Source organism: Leuciscus leuciscus (genome assembly GCF_965113295.1).
Source record: "Leuciscus leuciscus genome assembly, chromosome: 16".
NCBI classification, from domain to species: Eukaryota; Metazoa; Chordata; class Actinopteri; order Cypriniformes; family Leuciscidae; genus Leuciscus; species Leuciscus leuciscus.
Genome location: NC_138740.1, coordinates 27640731 through 27663182, shown reverse-complemented (window position 1 = coordinate 27663182; position 22452 = coordinate 27640731). Strand labels below are relative to the sequence as shown.

The 22452-nt window shown below is 37.9% G+C and overlaps 1 protein-coding gene across 1 annotated transcript in view; it reads left to right on the top strand.

Annotated features, from left to right (window-relative positions):
• The first annotated feature begins 4597 nt into the window (after positions 1 to 4597).
• LOC309477076 (macrophage mannose receptor 1-like) overlaps positions 4598 to 22452 on the top strand; it is a 58924-nt gene continuing 41069 nt past the window's right edge. The window contains exons 1-7 of the mRNA XM_082140201.1: positions 4598 to 4657; positions 4754 to 4780; positions 11584 to 11967; positions 12066 to 12425; positions 12911 to 13279; positions 13375 to 13743; positions 21990 to 22364. Coding sequence (XP_081996327.1) covers positions 4756 to 4780; positions 11584 to 11967; positions 12066 to 12425; positions 12911 to 13279; positions 13375 to 13743; positions 21990 to 22364 — 1882 coding nt within the window. The 5' untranslated portion in view covers positions 4598 to 4657; positions 4754 to 4755. The remainder of the gene's footprint in view (positions 4658 to 4753; positions 4781 to 11583; positions 11968 to 12065; positions 12426 to 12910; positions 13280 to 13374; positions 13744 to 21989; positions 22365 to 22452) is intronic.

Genomic DNA, 22452 nt, shown 5'->3' with positions numbered 1-22452 from the left:
TACCCTAGCCTAGGTTTGATCGCTAAGTTGAGCTATTTTGAAAACTTTTGTCTATTCCTCCTCCGTCCCAGCGTCACCTGTAGAGATCTGATACAGGGATCAACAGCAGCAGCTTGTCCTTTATGTTTGTTATTTCGACTATGCTGAATAAATTCTTGTATTTGCTCAGCAGCGACATAACCCAGCAAGCAATAGCCGCCATTTCACCGTCTAGGTTAATTATAGTCCTGATATAGTCCGGCTATGAGTAACACACTTCTAGCCAAAGTAATCTTGAATTTGGTTACTTGTCGTTATTGCCAAAATAACTTGCCAGATTTATGATTGTGGCGAGGGGGGCGTGGTTCTGCGAGGTCTCCAACAGGAGAGAGAAGCTGTGTTCCAATGTGAAGGCTGCATCCTCCGAAGGCCGTATTTGAAGGCCGATTACGTCACCGCGGCCTGATAAAGGCTGTCCCAATTAAATTCTGCATCCTTCGAAGGCCGTATTCGAAGGACGGTTGCGTCATCGCGTCAAAAGCGACGCCAAATGCACCCTTCGTTTCCCCGTGAAAGGAAGGATACCTATGCTGCGTTCCAGTCCACTTTTAGACACGCACTTGCAAACTTCCCTAAGCACTTCCCCTCGGGAGAATCCCCGTCGCCATTTTGAAGTGCGTTCCACTTCGTGAAGTGAACGAGGGAAGTTTATATGGACAGACCCTCGCTCCCTCGATTTTGACCGAGGGAGCGAGTCTACTTCATATGTACACTTCAGGCACCTATATGTCCCACAATGCAGTACGATTGTGCGTCACCACAGATCTCGTCTAAACACCACCACAACAAACAACTCTATGATATATTAATTCTATTTTTTTAATTGAAAACAACCCAAACACCAGATATACATTTGGATGCTGCATTAAACAAATTCTTAAAGGGAAAACAAATGTAAATAATAAATCAACTACATAGCTGATTCCAAGTGATCAAGGGCTTAGGACGCTCCAGTTCAGCCCATTGCAGTTTCCGCCAGTAGTGGGCACTCGCAATGACGTACATCTGAGTGAACGAGACGGAGGGAAGTTAGCAAGTGAAGGGCATAACAATTTTGGACTGGAATGCAGCTATAAAAGGATCCTTAGTGGCCTATCCTACCCTATTCTACCCCATAAGTCATTGCGCGCCGGTGACGACAGCATTATTTTTTAATTTTTTTAAAGGCGGCCGAGACTAGAGTTTGGTGGTGGACAGCAAATTCACATTTAAATGTAAGTATTATGTTTTCATTTACTCAAATAGCTAGCGAAACCAGAGTTAAAGTTTCTTATAAACTTCATCTTAACTCCTTCGTCACCATTGCGTGGCTTCATTTGAAAAAAGTACTTTTAATAACTACTAATACTGCATTGGGGAAAAACTACCTTAGTTACGCAAAATTATCTTGCATGCTCTAATGTACTTAAAGTATCAAGAGTAAAACTAAAGGTATGTATTCTGCAGGGGGAAAAAACTCCTTGTCATGGTTTTTATGAAGGTTTTGCATTTATATTAGGCTACTACTGCATTACTGCGTATGTTGCATTTTACGTCTGTATATTTTCAAGGTTGTTACATTTAAACTATATACTTTTATGTAGTTTAATGTAAAAACGTATTGTGATGTGAGGGAAAAAAAGTAGCCTACTTCAGTAGGTTACTTCACATTTGTACGTGAATACTTAACGAAGTATGCAGTTCCGAAAATTAAAGTAACAAAATGTAGGCCTATTGTCACAATATTAACTAATTGTTTCTAACTACAGCTGCGTCCCATATCAAAGGGTGCACCTGAAGCGCTCGGACTGGTCTAGCCTATGGAGGATTGTTCTTGTCGCCTGGCAACAATGACAGCTGCCGATGACGAGCGGGAGAAATATTGCACTTTTTTATATTCAATTGGGTTTTATATTCAAACAGGGCTAAACCGAAAATACATAACCTGGCAGCGCCGGGGCTGAAACATCCTCACCATGTCCTCCAGTAAAATATAAGGGCATTTTTCCACTGGGTTCGTTTGCTGCAGTCCGAACCCGAGTGCGCTCGTTCCCGGCGCCCCCCGCAGCGTTGGTCTGGTTTCACACTCAATTAGTTGTATCGAACCCAGGTGCGTTTGCAGTGATCTTACGTCATCGCAAACGCACACGGAAAATGCATGGATAATACAACTCGACTGAGCATAGCTGTAATTTGTCTGTTTTTTTGGTGCTATTATGCACAACATAGTGAGAGACATCACCTCTTCAGTGTCCCACAACGTTCCCCTGCCACTCATGGTTGTCGTGTGTGAGGAAACAATGATATCGACAGTGATACGCATGCGCGGGATACTATACTTCCTGAACAAGCGCGCACCCGAGTCCGTGTTGCTTGCACATTAACGCGAACCGCGCCACGGTTCGGGAGCAACCGAGCTCAGACCACCTCCTCCAGGTAGTCTCGGGTTCGGTACTCTAGTGCGCACCCGGGTCCGATGACAGCGTTCACATTAGCGATTTTTCATGCGAACCGTGCCCCGGTCCGCACTAAACTGCCAGTGTGAAAGCGCCCTAAAACATCAAAATGACAATAGCCAATTCTGGCTCCATAGCTGTTTACTCAATTATATCGAATGAATTATCAGGATGGCAGCTGTCCTCTCGCACCGTTGCTTGGCGCCAGGAGCGGTGATCGGGAACACCTGGTTGCACAATTAGGAAATCCTACGAAGGCTACATGGTGCGTCCTTCGAAGAACGCATAGGCTGCATCCTTCGAAGTCTGCAGCCTTCACATTGGGACACAGCTATTGAAAGGAGATGAGCGGTGCGTAGGTCAAGTGCAAATGATGAACACCTGTGTCTTTTTGCAGTAATTGGCATGGAGAGCCCAAATATAAGCCGCTATGGAGTGAGAGAGAGGGAGAGAGAAGGACTGAGGATTTGTAGGATGATCCTGGTCTATGAAGACCTGAAGCACGCCATCCTCCAGCGGGTCGGCCAGAGTCCAGAACAACACCGACAGAGGTTCCGATTGCTGGACCTCGGAGAACCGGCCGACCCTTCGTGATGGCGCAACAACTCCGGGACTCCTGCCGCAAATGGCTGATGGCCGGGGGAAGCGACGTCAAAGAGGTCATCGACAAGGTGGTGCTGGAGCAGTTCGTGGCGCGGCTGCCTAGAAAGACCGTGCAGTGGGTCCAGTGCCACCGCCCGACGTCTCTGAACCAGGCCATCAAACTGTCGTAGGCCCAGATGGTGGCGTGCCCCGGGGTCGGAAAACCCCTTCCAGCAGCTTCTCTTTCTCTCTCCCTCTCTTTCCCTGTGTTTTTCACCACTTCTTCCCCTTCTAAACCTCCCGCTCCCTAGGTCCCGAGGGGGTTTCACGTCCCGCCCGACACCTCGATGGAGGAGTGGTGATACTTTACATGTTTTTGTAGACGGTAGTCTAATTTTATTCAGGTCAAATTAATATATTCATGTTATTACAATACGTAAGTGTTCCAATAATAGGTGCAATCATGCTGCTAAAAGGATGATTTGCACAAATCAAATAAACGATGGAAGAATCAAATAATTGGAAGGCTTTAATAAAAATACAACCTGCATATTTTTGTTTTAAACCTTCCATAATGCATTATTTGCATTGTTACCATTGCTTGACTTCTGTTTGAGACATGTCACATGCGGTTAGTAGCTCAACTTGTTTTGAAACGGTTCAACTTTATCATCATGACTTTTTGTAAATTAGGCCTATGTTTTCTACATGTCAATAGAAATGACATATGTGAACATGTTTACCTTCACATACCTTAATAAAGAAAAAAAATTGTGACTAGTAAGTTTGATGCATTTATTATCTCAGAGCATCAGCGAAGCTATTTCACCTTACATGTATTTTGTTAGTAAACTTCAGACATCTCTGTCAATAAACACCTCATAAATGGTTGTCCTTACTGTACATATGAGTGTAGGCAACACATAATGTGTAGGCAACTCATAAAAACATATTTAAATATATTTAAATTCATCTTAAGACATAGATATAATTGAGCAAACCAGTTGAAAAGTTAGGATTTATAGACATTAAGGACATCAAGTACCTGTTGAGAGATTGTTGCATGGTTGAGCTCTATAAAATCAATAATGAGGTGGCTTTGAAAGGATTTTTTGACAGTTACAGATTAAAAAATAAATGAAATAAATAAGAAGGTGCACAAAGAACCATTTTACCATAAAATGGTTCTTTAGGATGATAAGGTTCTAAATAGAACTTACTATATGTAAAGTACCTTTAAAAAAATCTTTTTAGAGTGTATTTTATCAAGTTGAATAAAAAAAAGATATAAAGTATATAAAGCTAGTGTAGAAATTGAATGGAAAGCTGCTGAATAGAAAAATGCATTCATATTCTTCAGTTTACAGCATGTCTCTCACTGTATACTTCTAATAGTCTAACAGGTTTATTCATGTTAAGTTCTAATTTCTGTTGAACAAAACCATACTGGTATCTAATTAAGGCCACCTAGCAGGTTTCGTGATATAAAAGAAATTAGTCACACCCACATTTTGCATTTTGCTGTATATAAATAGAGCTGCAATAAAACCAAACAGAAACGGCGAACAAGACACGGGACTTGAAGTCTTAAGATCCTACCGGTAAACTATATTTGACAAAAACGCCGCTTAACAAATCGCTTTTAACAAATGTACAAATAATTTTTTCAATTAAACATGCATAATTTTTCTTCACAGCCATGTTTTCACTGGTACTATTCTCAGGTATGGAACACTTTTATCCTCATCTTGGATATTCTCATTATTTAAAAATATATGTGGGAGGAGAGGGTCTAAAAGTCAACCACTGCAAAAAACTTGTTTTTTGCTAAATTATTACATTCATCATGAATGATTTTTATTTTCTTCAATAGTAGCAAGAATAAGACCTTTTTACATAGGCCTACTCATGTTATAATAAATGTGTTTATTTGATTAGTGATCTAAAAATAGTGCAGAATCTTGCATTTTCCTCATTTCATGTGATAATTTTCTTTGTTTAAATATTTAGATTTTGCTTTCCAGACAATTTGACACCAGTGTGTTATGTGGGGCGAGGATATATTCAGTGGGAAAAAAAAACTCTTAATTCTAACAAATTATTAAAAAATGTACCTTGAATACTGATTTTTATATATTTTTTTTGAACCAGTTAATTTGTGAACAAGAGTATTCTACACGTTGCTAACCGAAATTGTTTTGTTGACCTTACTTGGATACTGATTTTTATTTTATTTTTGGACATGTTTTTTTATCTAAAACATTTCCAAATTTTGACCTAACTTTCCAAATTGAGTCAACCATTTTAAAAACCCCTTACCCGTCAGGGATCACTGGTGATCCCGGATTCTTGTTGTTCAAAATTCATTACTCGTCAAAAACATCACACTCTTACTTGATCTGGACAAACTCAGCATTATAAGGAAGGTTTAAGACTCCAGCTTCGATATTTGACCACTGTTTATGATTTAACTGGTTTGCAGTGACATTAATTTCTTAATTTATGCCAGGAGTGCAAAATAATTAATCTGTAACGATCGTTATTTTGAATAGAAATAATCACTCACACAACATTCATTCTCGTCTTCTCCGGTTTATTTGTGCTCAAATACATGCAATATACAGCATCCGCCAGGGCTCTTAGTCCAATAGTGCGCATATTTGGAGAAATAATTATTAATTAGCACATGCTAGTAAAAAATTTCTATTCATTTTCCACTGAATTATGCGTTCTAAAGAGCTCAAAAAGCTAACGGAGCGAGATGTGTATCTCCTCTTCCTGATTTGCGTCAGATTTGACCTCAAACATTTATCATTCGCTGTACCAGCTGTCAATCATATCATGTGATTCAACGTGACCTCTTCTGCATGACGCGTCCTGTGTACACTTCCTGATTCTGGACATCCGTGATAACAAAGCGAAAGTAACATCTCTACACCTGAAACAATAAGTAAATAAATGCACGATTAAAGTATTTGTGTTTTGTGGGTGATTTTCGTGCGATTTGGGGTATTTTTATATGCATAAAGAATAAAGGTATAGGTAAGCATAGCACATAGCTTCATCTAAAATGCTAAATATAACATATTTCAAAATCTTTTTATGACTTGAAAGCATTTTAAACCGCGACCGGAATATGATACAAATACTCGATGGTGTTTTAAATTGAGCTTTAAATAAAAGTGTAATATTAAAAAATTAAATTGTGTCATGAAGCTTGAGGCTACCTGTTGTGCTAATGCGCCTGCTGCAGAAGCTTTCTCCTGACATGGTCTAACAATAGGCTTCATAAAATGCATAATTTTAGAGATATCATCCTCAAAATTGAAATGAAGCATGACCACAATTGTGGCTACACTTTAGTTGTGGTTATAAGTTGCTATCCTAAATTCACATCATATTTTTTTATACATTTAATAAATATTGTCTTAATATTTGTTGTTTTTGTTTTTATGTTTGAGCTTATATATCTCAATATTAATAACAGTCTGGTTAATTTTGAGTCTTGAACTGTAAACTCTCAAGGGTTGGCTTTCTAAATATATGTTGGTTATGTGTCTATTCAGAATGACTTATGAGCAGCAACCTTTTTATTTTGGGTATGTCATGTATGCAGCACTTGCCAAAATTGGGGGTGATGAGCAAGGGGTTAAGCTGAACAATGTTGTGCAAGTTCTTGGCATGCATTGCTGCATTAAACATTATGGAAACAATTAGTAAAGTGTGAACCTTGCTTTACATTTTACTGGCTTCATTTATGCTGCTGTTGCTGAAGTAGTTATCACTGCTAGTTATCTGTATGGTTCGGAGTTCAAATGTTGTTGGTTGTTCAGGAAAAAACGTGGATAAGAATTATATTCTTGGCATGATAAACACCATTTTCTTTCCTTGATACATTTCCTATTGAAACACAAAGTTAAATCTGGACATATCAAAAATCCATGAAAAAAACAACAACAACAACATATAGACTTTAGTTATGTCACAACCAGGAACATTATTTGTTAATTGCTAGTTGGTGGAAGGAGGTAGTAGAAGGGAGGAATTAGTTAAACTGATCCCACGGACAATCTTGCAAAATAAATATAGAGAGTAGACCATTTGAGCAGTTGCAAATTAAAATGAAAGGAATTACACCTAAGTTGGACATGCATCAGTCATCTTCATTAAATACAGACACATCCTTATAAATGAACAGGAGGAGATAATATATAAATATATATTTCCGTTGACTATGGAGATTTCTATGGAATAAGTCACCGTATGGATTACCATAACCGATTACACTCCAGCCCCCAATCATTTCTCTGTGCAAAGGGCTGATTTCCTTCACCGGCCACCAATTCTTTTGGGAGAAGAACCTGAGGACAGTTGTCTTGTTACCAATTAATAAACCAACATCACAATTCTGTCGAGGAGTTTCACTATGCGATTGTGTGTCTGTTTATGACTCCCGGTAAACCAGTTCTGTCATAATTAGGTCCACTTAGTCAACGGTAACTAATGACCATATTTGGACATCCGCTACAATAAATATGTGACCCTGGACCACAAAACCAGTCACATGGGTAATGTTTTTTAAAATTGAGATGTATAGGCCTACCTGTTAGATTAGATCCTGCACTCAATTTTATTTCACCCAACTGAGACAGTAATGTAATTTTTGTAATTCCTCAGGCTAAGGAATGTGGATTGACTGAAATTTTGCTCATTCAAATATTTTTGTGATAATGCAAACTTGCAGGATTTATATTATTCAGTTTATAATATTTTACAGTTTATATTGTATTTTCATCCAACACACCTTGATTTGGGTGAGCGAGGCACTATATTTTCTCTAAAAGTTAATTTGATTAACTTTAGCAGTGTATTAGCACATAGGCTACATGGCATGAAAGACAACACAAATGAATGTCAGGGTTCTGTCACTTCTGTATTTATTTCTTGGTTTTGTGACAGAGCCCTGACACTCCTGTTTTGTCTTTATCTGTCTTGTCTCTTGTCTGTGTGCCTTGTTTCAAGTGGGGGGCATGGTATTTGGATCCCGGCACTTCGGTCTAGTTTGGCTTCGGTTCTGTGTTGGGATTCGTACATTCATGCTCCACGTGTTTGTATTCTGTTGTGAGTGCACAGGATGAGCTTTCGTTCGTTTCGCCCTACGCTCTTCTGTCGTTGTGTTTTGTTTTGTGCTGTGTAACACGTGGCAGGTGTTTTTCATTGGCTGCATGCTGTCATGTTTTGTGTGAACACGTGGCTTGTGATTTGTTTTACTGGCCATGTGCTTGTGTTTTAGTAATGTTTGGTGTGAGCACATGACTTGACATGTATGTTTCTTTGTGATATGTGCTCTCTTGTGATTGTCTAACCCCGCCAATCTTGTTATCTGATGATTGATTAATTTGCCCCACCTGTCCTCCCTCGTTACATGCCTTGTTTGCTGTCCATTTATTCTCCTTGTGTTTGCAGTTCTACTCTGGTTTGTCATTGTATTATTCTAGTCGTGTGTCTTGTCCTGTTCTTGTATTAAGTCGTGTGTCTTGTCCTAAGTCGTGTGTCTTGTCCTGTTCTTGTATTATTCTAGTCCTGTGTCCAGTCCTGTGTCTAGTCCTGTTCTGCCATCAGTCTGTTTTTTCCCCTATGGTGTAGTTTTTGTTTGCGTTTTGTTTTATTTTTTATTATTAATAAAAGCCCTTCATTCTTGCAATTGAGTCCTTGCTCCTTTCACTTCAATCAACCCTGACAATGAACTAAAACATTATTAAATAGAAATAAATGTATATTTCATGTTATAGCTGTCATGTATTATAATTATATGAAATAAGATAAGGCGACTGCGTGATCGGAGATTTATAGACAAAACTCCTGGGGCCTGTACCATGAAGGTAGCTGAACAAACTCGGGGTTACAGGATTAGTTTTGAGTTGACAAAACCAAACCGATGCAATCAGGCTTTATTGGTACCATGATGCAGCTCATCAACTTTCTCTGTCAACTCAGGCTTTGGTCCTCAAGCTATGATTACTCCACGCGCGCGTGCACATAAAAGAGTGACGTCGACACTGAACAACCAATCGCGGGTAGAGCGTGAGCGATATATTTTCCCGCGGAGGAGCAAGAGATAATCATTCAGAATTACGATGAATTTAAATATGTATTTCAAGCTCGAAACAATACGGTCTCTGCTGCCAAAGCAAGAGAAGACTGTTGGAGAAAGATTGCTGATTGTTAATGTGTAAGTTAAACAAATACGTTCTATATTTATGTAAAATTATGTATGTATGTGTAGCCTATATGTGTAATATAGCCTATAGCCTATTTTTATAATATATAAAAAATGATACATGCACATTTTTTATATATTATAAAAATAGGCTATAGGCTATATTACACATAGGCTACATACACATAATTTTACATAAATATAGAACGTATTTTTACTACCGTACTAAGAAAGCTAGGGAATCCTATCATAAGATTAACAGAATAATAATAAAGATTTTAAATAATTCTTAACATGTATTATATTGTATAGTACATTTGTGCAATTTGCTTTTTAAAAAAAAAAAAAAAATGTGTTCATGTGATGCCACCCTATCAATATATCTTACCGGCAATTTTATAAAAGCCCTCTTTTATGGACATGGCCGATAAATGTCCGGGGAACACTATTAATGAAACTATTCATGTACTCCTGCAGAGTGAGGACCACCTTACGAATGGTTCGACAAACCGTGTTTTCCCCTATAGCTTCTGTGCGTCACCCACCGTGCAGGAATGTACCACTTGCAACAAAAAAAACGTAACGCAATATTTGCGGTACAGTAAGTGCATGAATTCGATGTGTTAAATTCTTTATGTGCGGCTCAAGAAGTTTGTAAAGATAAGACATTCCTTCCGCGGAAAATCTGTATCTTTCATACAAATAACTATCAGGAAAGGCAATGGGATTTTGTCTGGCTAAAAACTCTTTCTCTACGAAGTGCTCGTCAAACAATTTGCGCTGAGATGTCACAGGATTTGGAAGAAAAGGTGAAGTCATTGCAACAGACACTGGGAATAAGTTACGTCACCTATGTTTCTTTGCTTTCAGCTGATTGGTCAAACTTCAGTCTGAGATCTTGAATCCAGAACATAACCTGCCCCGGAGCAGGTTAGCCGTGCAGCGTAAGATACCATGGCAACGAACACCGATTCAAGCCAAGCTACTTTCATAGTACCTAAAACCCAGGGTTGGCGGAAACTTAACTGAAACATAGCTGGCTAGCCACCTAAACCGGCTTCATGGTACAGGCCCCTGTTATGGCCAAGGAAAGCATTTTTTTTTTTTTTTTGAGTGGGGAGGAGTGGGGATTTGACCTCATATCTGGATACTTTGATAAGTTGTCTATACACTGAATTGGGCCTTTTATGTGTTTTTCTGAAAGTACAGGACATTTTGAGAGTCATACACATTGGCATAACTACCAGCATACAGTGGTGGCCAAAATTATTAGAGCATAACATATTTAAGAGGTTTCAGTTGTTATTTTCCAAGAGGACAATGACCCTAAACATTCTAACCCTAACCTAACCCTGACCCTAAACATTCTTCTAACTATTGCCGGAACTACCTGCGACGGAAGGAATCTGCTGGAACGTTGAAAATGATGGACTGGCCCCATCAAAAGTCTGGACCTCAACCCCATTGAGCAAATTTGGGGCGAGTTGGAAAATAAACTGGACAGATCTATTGTACACTCAAAGGAAAGCCTTTGGCTTCAGTTGCAAAAGGCATGGGATAACATTAGTGTTGAGGTTCTCAGGAAATATATAGACACTATGTCAGAGATATGTCCTGCTGTAATAACTGAAAAAGATGGACACACCAAATTTTAAAGTTAAAAGTGGATAAAAACAGTACGACTCACTTCATCTGATATTTGATGTGAAGAAACCATCTGCATGTTTCATGACCATTATGAAATGTAATCATCAGAATCAGAATCAGAATCAGAAAGAGCTTTATTGCCAAGTGTGCTTGCACCCACAAGGAATTTTTCTTGGTACTGAAGCTTCCAGTGCACATATACAAATACAAATACAACAAGAAACATAGTAATACAAATTCTAAGAATAAAATATATATAAAAAAAATATAAAAATAGTATAAAAAGTAAAAAAAGGGGTCACAGTTGGGTTTAGTCTGAATAAACATTTACAGATTATGAACATATTTACAGTATGTTGAGTAGTATGAATTATAATATAAATATAAATTTATAATCATGGTTTGGAGGCAAAAAAAAATCAATATTTTCAGAACTGTCAGGTGTTCTAATAATTTTGGCCACCACTGTATCTATATCTTATAGATAATTATAGTACATTTTGGACACCTTTCAGTATAATGTTTACTTCACTAAAGGTCAATTATCAATGCTATTGTAGAAATTGACTTTCTGCAGTCACCATTATGAATCTGCGATGTCTAAACAGGGAGATAAAAAAGTATAATGTGATTTCAAATTCCCTTTTGTGTTTTCAACAGGTTTCTTTACCCTCATGCAGTGTGTCCCTCAGTATGTCTTTGTGAATGAATCCAAGACTTGGGCAGAAGCTCAGAGATACTGTAGAGATAAATTCACTGATCTGGCCTCCATTGAGAATGAACAACAGTCGGTCCAGTTATTGGACACAGTGAATGACGATTCCATTGATTTGGCCTGGATTGGACTCTATGATGATCTGAACAGTTGGAAATGGACTCTAGAGGACAGTGATTTCTTCAAGGAAGGACGGAAAGACTTCAGGAACTGGTATAACCCAGGACCAAATAATTATGGAGGACAAAGTATGTGTGTGTATATGTACATGGGGATATGGTATACAACAAGCTGCTCCAATGCATTATATCCTACTGTCTGCTATGATGGTAAGCTGTTCCAATAGAATGTCTAAGACAATAAACAAAAATTGAAAACAACCAAACCAACCTCTCTCTAAACTTAATATGATATTAATATCTTTCAGGAAGAGAAAATGCCAGTGATACTTATGTTTTAATTTACCAGTACAAAACCTGGACTGAAGCTCAGAGTTACTGCAGAGAACATCACACAGACCTCATCAGTATCAGGAATGAGACTGAAAACCAGAAGATCCAGTATTTTTTACGGAATAATTATCATTATTATTATTATTATTATTATAATGTTTGGATTGGACTGTACAGAACCAGATCTTGGTCAGATCAGAGCAACTCTTCATTTACTTACTGGAGCACGTGGCAGCCAGATACTGCAGGATCCTGCACTGTAGTCTCATTCAGTGACTCTGGGAAATGGGCAGATGAAAACTGCAATTATGCATTTCCTTTCTTTTGCTACAGTGGTGAGTAGATCTTAAAGGTATAGTTCACCTAAATATAATACAGAATAATCTGTGATAATTTACTCACCCTCATGTCATTCCAGTGATATCCACTATCCCTTTATCGTCTTTTCTATCTTGGAGAATAATCCATGAAATCTATCACACACTGCCTCAGTGTGGTCGCATCGATTGCAAGAAAGAGTAGACATGTTTGGGTTCAAAGGTCACTGATCAAATAAGCAAATTTTTGACACAAGAAAAAGGAAGACAAACTAAATGATAGATATTCTAAAATTCATGTTAATTTTTCAATTAATTTTTCACTCAATTTTTAATGATCGTATAATTTTTAACTGTAAAGGCTGTATTGAATGAGAAAAAAGTAAATCTTTTCCAGCATTCTCAGATTTTGGATCATATTGAATTTATCACAAATATTTAGGATACTTTGATACATTAAAAAAAACCTTTATTTTAGAAACGTTTGTTTACTTTATTTACAGCATTAGCATCATCCCGAGAGTATCACTTTGTGAATGAGTCTAAGACCTGGACTGAAGCTCAGAGACACTGCAGAGAGAATTACACTGATCTGGCCACCATTGATAACATGGAGGAAATGAACAGTCTGATTAACACAGTTAATGGGAGTTACACTGGATCAGCCTGGATGGGACAGTATGATGATGTGAACAGCTGGAGATGGTCATTGGAGGATAATGATTTTTATCAGGAAGGAGAGAGAGATTTCAGGAACTTCTATCACGAACCAGACAACAGTGGGGGGAACCAGCTGTGTGTTTACATGGTTAGTGATGGGAAATGGTATGATTTTTCATGTGACAACACACTGCCATTTGTTTGCTACGATGGTAAGGGCATTTCTTTTGTTTTAGATATTAATTTAATTTTTTTTTTTAAATCCATGAGAGCTAATGTGTATATATTTTCATATTAAATATCTCAGGTTCCACACAGAGTTACATCATGATTTATGACGGGAAAACCTGGTCAGAGGCTCGTAGATACTGCAGAGATCATTACACAGATCTCGCCAATGTGAGAAATCAGACTGAGAACCAGAGGATCCTTGAGACAGCAAATGGAAATGGAGTCTGGATCGGCTTGTACAGAAACAGGGTTTGGTCAAACAATCAGATTACCAGTTATCAAAACTGGAGGCCAGAAATTTCTGGGTTACAGGCGCAACCAGATAATGGAAATAATCAAGCTAACGGATTTGGATATCAGCACTGCACTGCAGTATCATTCCAGTATTCAGGCCGATGGACAGATGAGGTCTGTGTATCCAGCAGGCCTTTCTTCTGCTACAGCAGTAAGTTCACTCACTTTGATGGATGCTATTATTTGGCAGTAATGAGAAAGTCTTTTAGCACCAGTGTCTCCAACATGAAAGATCAACATGTTTAATTAGGCAAAAGGCACGAGGCCTATAAATATGTGGATTCAAATTATATTGTGAAACTTATTGTTGAAAACTAATGACTGAAAACCCTTAACATTTTAATATTTAAATAAAAATGGAAAAATGAAACCACCTCAATAGTGACCTAAAACAGAAAACCTTTTTTTTTATACAACAAAACATCACCAAATACAATACATAGAGATAAAGCATTTGTTGGAGATCCAAGCAGAGATTTTATTCTTCTTCTTCAAAATCCTCCTAGGTCGTACATCCATTTCAAACAAAATTCTGTGCATTATTCTGCCACAAATGGCTTCCACATGGACTTTTGGACTCATGGAATTTTAAGTTGAACTTTATTTGTTTTTATGTGTTTTTTAAAATAATCTATTTTGAAATCTATTCTATTTGTTAGTATAGATAATAATTAGTTTAGCTGTAAGTCTAGGTGTAATATTTAATTCAGCACTGTAAAAAATAATACACAATATCTACTCAATACAATTCTGGCAACAGATTACAAGCAACATTATAGATTAAATTCTACATAATAAGAAATGAGTTAGAATTAATCAAATGAATTCCTTAAAAGTCAATGTAAAACAAGTAACTTCAAATAGCACACACACAAAAAAAGTAAAATTAAAACAAAAATATCTGAATAACAGACAGATGTCAAAGATGAATTAAGAACTTTAAATTTTTTAATACCAACATTGAAAACACCTAATGATAACAAGCAGAATCACTGAAGGAAAGAGAAACACAAGAACTACAACTGACTTTCAGCACCGCCTTAGAGGGAATCAACTGAAAAGACATTAAATCTTATTACAAACCAGATGACTATTTTTGTTATTCATCTACAGTTCTCTTTGAGAATTAAGGTTGAGATGTTGATTTTTAATTGAAAAATTGAAAATAAAATATTCTCAGTAAAAATCTATTAACATCAAATAACTACTTTTGATCAGTTATGAGATTAGTCAATCATTGTTCTTTACAATGATTATAACTTTATCATCTGATCGTCTTTGTTTCTGACTTCTTTTGCAACAAATTATGTGCTTTAGCAAACACTTTTACAAAAACCACAAAGTGACTTAAAAAGCCAAGGGCCCTATCACACATCTGTTGCAATGTGTGGCGCCAGGCGCGACAAAGTGTTTTTTGCTAGTTTCAGCCCGACGCAGTTATCATTTTCACGTTCTGTGCCACAGTGTTTAATTAGCAAATGCATTTGCGCCCATTTGTGCGCCCATGGGCGTGCTGGTCTGAAAATGAGGTGTGTTCAGGCGCATTGTTGGCGCGTTGCTATTTTGAGTCATCTGAAAAAGACTGCGCCATTGACCAACTGAAACCTGGTCTAAAGTCAATGGTGCAATATTTGTTTGTTATTTAAAGAGTGCGTTAGTAATATGCGCCTATAGGCGGGTCTACAACGCGCGTACACTCTGCTTATTACACACACAGGGACGCGCAGCAGCACACAAACATCTTTAAATAGAAAAAATAAAAGGATTACAATGTAAAAGATTATTACTGTGTACATAAAGATTTGACAAGTGACTTCTCCTACGACGACCGCCAAATAGTCTTAATTTTTGAAGACAAGCCATGACCAAAATTAACGTTTAGATTTCTTTGTAGCCACCATTTCAATCCCGCGTGTAATGCAGCTCATTGTCACCGAACGTGTCTTTGATTGATGATGTAAAACTTCAGACAAGTTTTCTTTCGTGCGTCCGTTTTTAACGCATCTTGACTGCCGTACAGTCTGGCATTTATGACAACTGAGATCTTATAGTGTGACATGGCTTACACTATGATAATATTCGTACAATATGACAAGCAACAATCGTAAATGACTATTATAAATTGCACAGTGTGCACCCAGATTTAGACCATGCGCTTAGATCGTTAAAATAGGGCCCCAAGAGTCAAACTGCCCAACTAAAGCAAACACTGATCACCAGAATGGTGACCACACATTTTCAATAAAACATCAACATCTAAACCTCTGTTAATTCTCAATAAGATTTTTTGTAGATGTCTGACAGAAATAATGTCAATCTGATTAGTAATAAGTGAAGCTGATAATGCTGTTTGTGGAGTTGTTTAATACTCTTGACAGATTAAGGGCCAAATTTACTAACAGCTTGCGTCAGTGCAAACCCTCTTTTGTCATTAAAAACTACTGTCAAGATTTACTAAAGACACGCAGTGAAAAATTTGCGCTGAAAAGGCGTGGGCCCAGTTATATATTATCAGAGGTCATGTCTAAGTTATGTATTTCAGAAATGTACATATACAAAATCACATTTAGTGAAAAAAATTATAAATTTAAACAATGTAATAATTTAATGTAGAAACAAGGAGCTCATTGAAGTAATTAATACTTGTTTGTTAACAAATGATTATGACATTTAGAAAAATGTAGCATTGGTGCATGTTGATTCAGAGTTTGCGTCATCTGAAGTCTTCGCAGGAGTTGGCGCCGTCTCTTTATAGGTGTTGGGCATCTGAAGTCTTCATTATAGGCTGGATCCAAACTGAAGCTGGCATACTCTCTAGTTACCTCAGGAGGGGCATCCCAAGATAAAACAGAGAAGCAAATAGAAAAAAATTAGCATAGCTGCTGTTCATAACATTAAAGGTATAGTGGAGTATTTTCCAGAATTTTAGAAAAGAACCGCCCTCTCCACTTTTTGAAAAAATACACATGCGCAACACTCTACCTGCTCCCGAGAGGGAACGCCTATTAAACGTGTGCACGACACAAGAGAGCATGAACGAGCCTAGTTCTCCTCGTGCACGCTCTGTTTACAAGTTGCAAGATCGCTAATCATAGCTTACATTAACTTTTACTAGCAGTGATTTTAAATGGATTTCTCCAAATAGCATGCCAAACTTTACCTGTCGAGTAGAAACTTCGCGACTGAGGCATCAATGGGAAGCCCAACCTGTGCTTGTAGCGCACGCCAGTGTGTGAAATATTCTCCCAAAAACACTCTGGTCTTGTTTCTTTCTTCAGAGGCCTTTCTCTTCTTGTCATACAATTCGTAGACACTTTTTCTCTTGCGACCCTCAGACATTTTGAAAAAAACCCGGTGAGAACGGCGAGCTTCAATGAATGGCTGAAACTGTAGCTAACCACACATATACACCTAAAAGTGTAAGGACGAGCACATACGACAGCCTTACGTAAACATATCACCAGAATGATTGACAATTAGGAGGACCAATAGTCTTGATGATCCACCCGGAAAAAGAAAATCCTCTGCTATACCTTTAAGCAAGAATAATCATGTGCATATGATCTGATATAACTGTATAAGGTTAGGAGATGCATTATATGAATGCTAGGCTAAAGAGATGCGTCTTTAACCTAGATTTAAACTGGGAGAGTGAGTCTGAGCCCCGAACATTATCAGGAAGGCTATTCCAGAGTTTAGGAGCCAAATGTAAAAACGCTCTCCCTCGTTTAGTGGACTTAGATATTCTAGGCACTACCAGAAGCCCAGAGTTTTGTGTCCTTAAAGAGCGTGATAGAAGATCAGTTAAATACACAGGAGCTAAACCATTTAGGTTCTTATAGGTCAGTAGCAATACTTTGTAATTGATATGGAACTTAATAGGTAACCAGTGTAGAGATAATCAAATTGGTGTTATATGATCATATTTTCTTGACCTAGTAAGAACTCTAGCAGCTGACTTTTTGACTAATTGTAGCTTGATTATTGAGGATGCAGGACAACCATCAAGTAATGCATTACAGTAATCTAGTCTAGAGGTCATGAATGCATGAACTTTTTTGCATCAGAAACAGATAGCATGTTCTGGAGCTTAGCGATGTTTCTGAGGTGGAAAAAGGCTGTTTTTGTGACATGTGAAATATGATTTTCAAAAGATAAGTTGCTGTCTAATATAACGCCCAGGTCTTTAACTGTAGAGGTTGAAGTTACAGTACATCCTTCCAAATGCAAGGTGTATTCTAAGAGTTTCTGTGAACAGGTTTTTGGTCCAATAAGTAATACCTCAGTCTTAGCTGAATTTAATAGAAGAAAATTACAGGTCATCCAATATTTTATATCTTTTACACACTCTGTCAACTTAGATAATTTAGAGAATTCATCTGGTCGTGAATAAATATATAACTGAGTATCATCGGCATAACAGTGGAAATTAATTCCATGTTTTCTTATAATATTACAAAGTGGCAGCATATATATTGAAAATAGCAGAGGGCCTAACACAGATCCTTTCAGCACTTTTACTGACATACTCTTAGATTTTTCCTCATTTATAGACAAAATGGTATAACGGTCTGATAGATACAATCTAAACCACCATAATGCCTGTCCCTGAATATCAGTGTAATTTTATAATCGATCTAAGAGTATTTTATGATCTATAGTGTCAAACGCAGCACTAAGATCAAGTAAAACTAGTATAGAGACATTTGGTCAGAATCTAGACGTAAGTAATTTGTAATTTTATCGAGCGCAGTTTCTGTGCTATGATGGGGCCTAAATCCAGACTGAAATTTTTCATACATATCATTATTTTGTAAAAAAAAGCACTGAGCGGACACGACTTTTTCTAGTATTTAAAGGGATGGTTCGGCGTAAAATCAACCTAGGGTCCTTTGCACCATGACCTCGAGCCAAACACCCCCCCAGAAGCATTTTTTCCCTTGGTTGAACATTATTAAAGTTAGAGCTTATTTAGAGAAATCACCCGGATGGCTTAGTGCAGGCGCTAATGGATCCTACAATGTATCTCGTAAATTACCCCACTAATAATGCTTGGAATGGTACCAAACTTATACAGTAGAATAAATAGGTTCTGTACTCATAAAACGAGGCATTGGAAAGTTTGTAAGTACATCAGGAGTTTATTTTAATAACATTTGCCTGACGGCTCATGCTACTGCTAACCCGGAAGTCAACGTCCCTTCAGTGGTTTGGGAACTGTGATTTGAGATATTGCATATGCATTTGTAGGAGGTTCCCTTTCAGGTGCAAAATTTATGGGAGGAGAGTATTTAAATGAATCACACAAGGTGATTTACTAAGGTTTGCGCATTATGGAAATGATCTGACTGTGTCTGTAATTTGTGCATCGTCAGTGGATCACGCGCAGAACTTTCCACTCCCATTGGCTCTGTTTTGAAATTGTGCTCTCACGCTAATTTGTCCTGTTTAGTAAATTTGCCCCTTAATGTCTTCTTTTATCTTCAGTTGATTTTATTCTTGATTTCTTCATGTAGTTCTTGTGTTTCTCTTTCATTCAGTGCTAGTTTCTTAAAGTGGTTTATCACGCTAATTTTTAAATGGGTGGTTAATTATTATATATATTTTTTTGTATATTGTTTTTTCTGTGATTTTTTGCCTTTTACTGTGACAGGACAGTATAGAGTTGACAGGAAACGAGGTGGGAGAGAGATGGGGGACGGGATCGGGAAAGGTCCACGTTCCGGGACTCAAACTCGGGTCGCCCGAGCGCAACGGCGGTACATGTCGGCACACTGACCACGAGGCCATCGGTGCCGACATGGGTGGTTAATTATGATTTCACTTTTCTAACTTTAGTTAGTGTGTAATGTTGCTGTTTGAGCATAAACAACATCTGTAAAGTTACAACACTTTGTTCAAAGCAAAGTTCAAAGCAAAGTTCAAAGCAAAGGAAGATATTTGCTTTTATAGAAATCGTTATTTAAGGACTACAACAAACGGCTGGTAGGGACTACACGACATTCCTACAGTGACATCACTAACCCTAAAATTTACATAAACCCCGCCCCCGAGAACACGCAGTCCATGTTGAGAAGAGGAAGAGTGCTCAAGCTGTCGCATCTGTCTTTTCACATGCAATACAGTATGAAACACAAATGCAATAGCATGTCACTCTGTAGGCATCTTACAACAGTTTCCACTCGAGCGATTTATAGATTATCATGACAAAATATGCTAATCAATGACTTAAAGACAATTAACTCCACATCAGCAACATAAATTCATCAACTAACTATTCACGTCCTGTTGCATTCTACATGTTGTCACTTCTTCTTGAGTCTCTCCATCATTGTCTGGCAGAACAGTTTCTGACATTTTAGTGCTTGTCTGCGTGAGGAAATTGGAGCTGCTAACACACACAAGCTCTTGAGGCTCCGCCCTCTGTGCCAGGAGCAGCAGCTCATTTGCATTTAAAGGGACACACACAAAACAACATGTTTTTACTGACCCTCAAAAAGGGACAACTTTAACATGGTGTAAAAAATTATCTGTGGGGTATTTTGAGCTAAAACTTCACATATACACTTTGGGGACAACAGAGACTTATTTTACATATTGTAAAGAGGGGCATTATACCACCCTGTAAAGACCACCCATTGGCCCACCGACGGAATTCAACGATGTGGGCGAAGGTATAATGCATGTATGTCTTTCAGTCAAAAGGTCTTCAGATGACGTGCCTACTGCTCCGTTCATTTGCGCCTTTAGTTTGACCTATCCTGGACACAGAACTGCGATAGCACCAGCCTCCTCATTATATCTACTAAAATAATGATTTCAGGAGAGTCCAGACTAAATCAAATATAACATTTTGTTTGTCAGGTAAAAAAAATGTATCATGACAATTACACAAGTAAATGATTAAAAGCCAATTCAGAAATAATATATACATGACATCACTTGCTCAAATATTACTCCAAGTGTTAGAAATGCATTCCTGACAGTAACACACAGTGGTGTGTGAGTGTGGAAAACACTGACACAGCACTGCATGGGGGTTTTCCTGGTTACAGATTCCCCAAAGACTGTTCTGCCTCTTGCCCTTAAATACCCAGAACAGAACAAAAGGGTTATACAAATATTTTTTAGAGTTGTTCTGCGTCAATTCATGTACGGTAACACCTGATTTCGGGGGGGAGGGGAGATATCTTGAAGAGACATCACCCAAAGAGGAGAACAGAATTCTCCTAAGTTTCTCCAATGACTGCAATGAAATAGGGGTTATGCGGAACGCCCAACGTTCGAACCGGAAAACGGGTATAAGCATTTCCGGTTTGCACTACCGTAGGCATCTGCAGCAGTAGGTGATCTCTGAGGTAACTTATTTTTCACTTTTTTAGAAAACAAATCTTATTTCTGTTTTAATTAAAATGTCACGAATGCTTAAGTATCAGAAAAAAAAAATTTATAAAAAAAATAAAATGCAGTCTTCATTTGATTGTTTTAATCGTCTGCAAGCAAATATAAAAGGTTAAACTACTATGATAGCATACAAGTCTAAACTAACTTACTGATAGTTAGCTAACTCTACATCGGGTGCCATTAGCAAAAGCTACATACTAACTTACATACCTTCATAATCATGAATAAATGAGGAGGCGTAAAACATAAATCCTTTATCTAACGGAGTACTCGGGGCTCTGGAAGTCCGTTTGGCAATACGATGTACATCTGAAATGGATAGAATGGGTAGCTCCTGTAAACACCGGCTATAAAAGGTCGCCATTCCTACGCTGTGTTTACCTCAGTAGCTGACGACCGGAAGTAGTTATATCTGTTTTGTAGAACCCGGAAGTATGTTGCGCATAACCCCTATTAAGACCATTTTACCAATCGCACTGAGACTTTTAAAATGATACCAAACATGAAAAGGAAAAACAATAGATTTACAAGATACATCATATGTGATATATAGGCATTTCCAGTGAACTTTTAGTGACTTGAGTCAGGGGGAAAGAAAGGGAGGAGGGAGAGGGGGATGCATATATAAACAAGGAGATAAGTTTGGACAAGACAATGTGCTCTTTCTTTGCGATTTTCTGTCCAGGGTGTGTTTTATTGCTTTATTGGTGAGTTTTATCTCAGCTTTTGTCTTAGCAGGAAAATCAATTCTTACAACCCCTTTAAACTAATTCAATCATAAGTGAAATATCCAAAAATTCCATCAAAAGCTGGTTCTATATTGTTATCTGTTGACAAGCGGTAATTGTGACTTACATGACAATGAACACTATAACAGTAGTTAACTGTAAGTACAATGACAGTTTGTACGATATGGTTTGTTGGTACATCACTGACCAGCTGACTGCAGCATTTTTTCCCCCTGTTTTTCCTGTGCTGTAAAACAATTCACAGGAACCTGCACACAATCTTCATGCACCCGCCAGTATCATTTTGTGTCTGAGTCTAAGACCTGGACTGAAGCTCAGAGACACTGCAGAGAGAAATACACTGATCTGGCCACCATTGATAACATGGAGGAAATGAACAGGCTCTTTAAAACAGTACGTGGCACTTACTTTGGCTCAGCTTGGATTGGTCTCTATGATGATCTGAACAGCTGGAAATGGTCTCTGGAGAATGCAGCATTAGAAGGAGGATTTAAAAGCTGGTATGTCCAGCAACCAGTGAACTCAGGTGGACAGAGTATCTGTGTGTACACGTCATATTATGGGGGAACATGGAGTGAAGCCTTTTGCTACTATACATATCCCTTTGTTTGCTATGATGGTGAGAACTGCCTTTGGACTGTTAAACAAGTAATTATATAAAAATATTTATGATACCATGATATATCACGTGTTTAAATTGCTTTAAC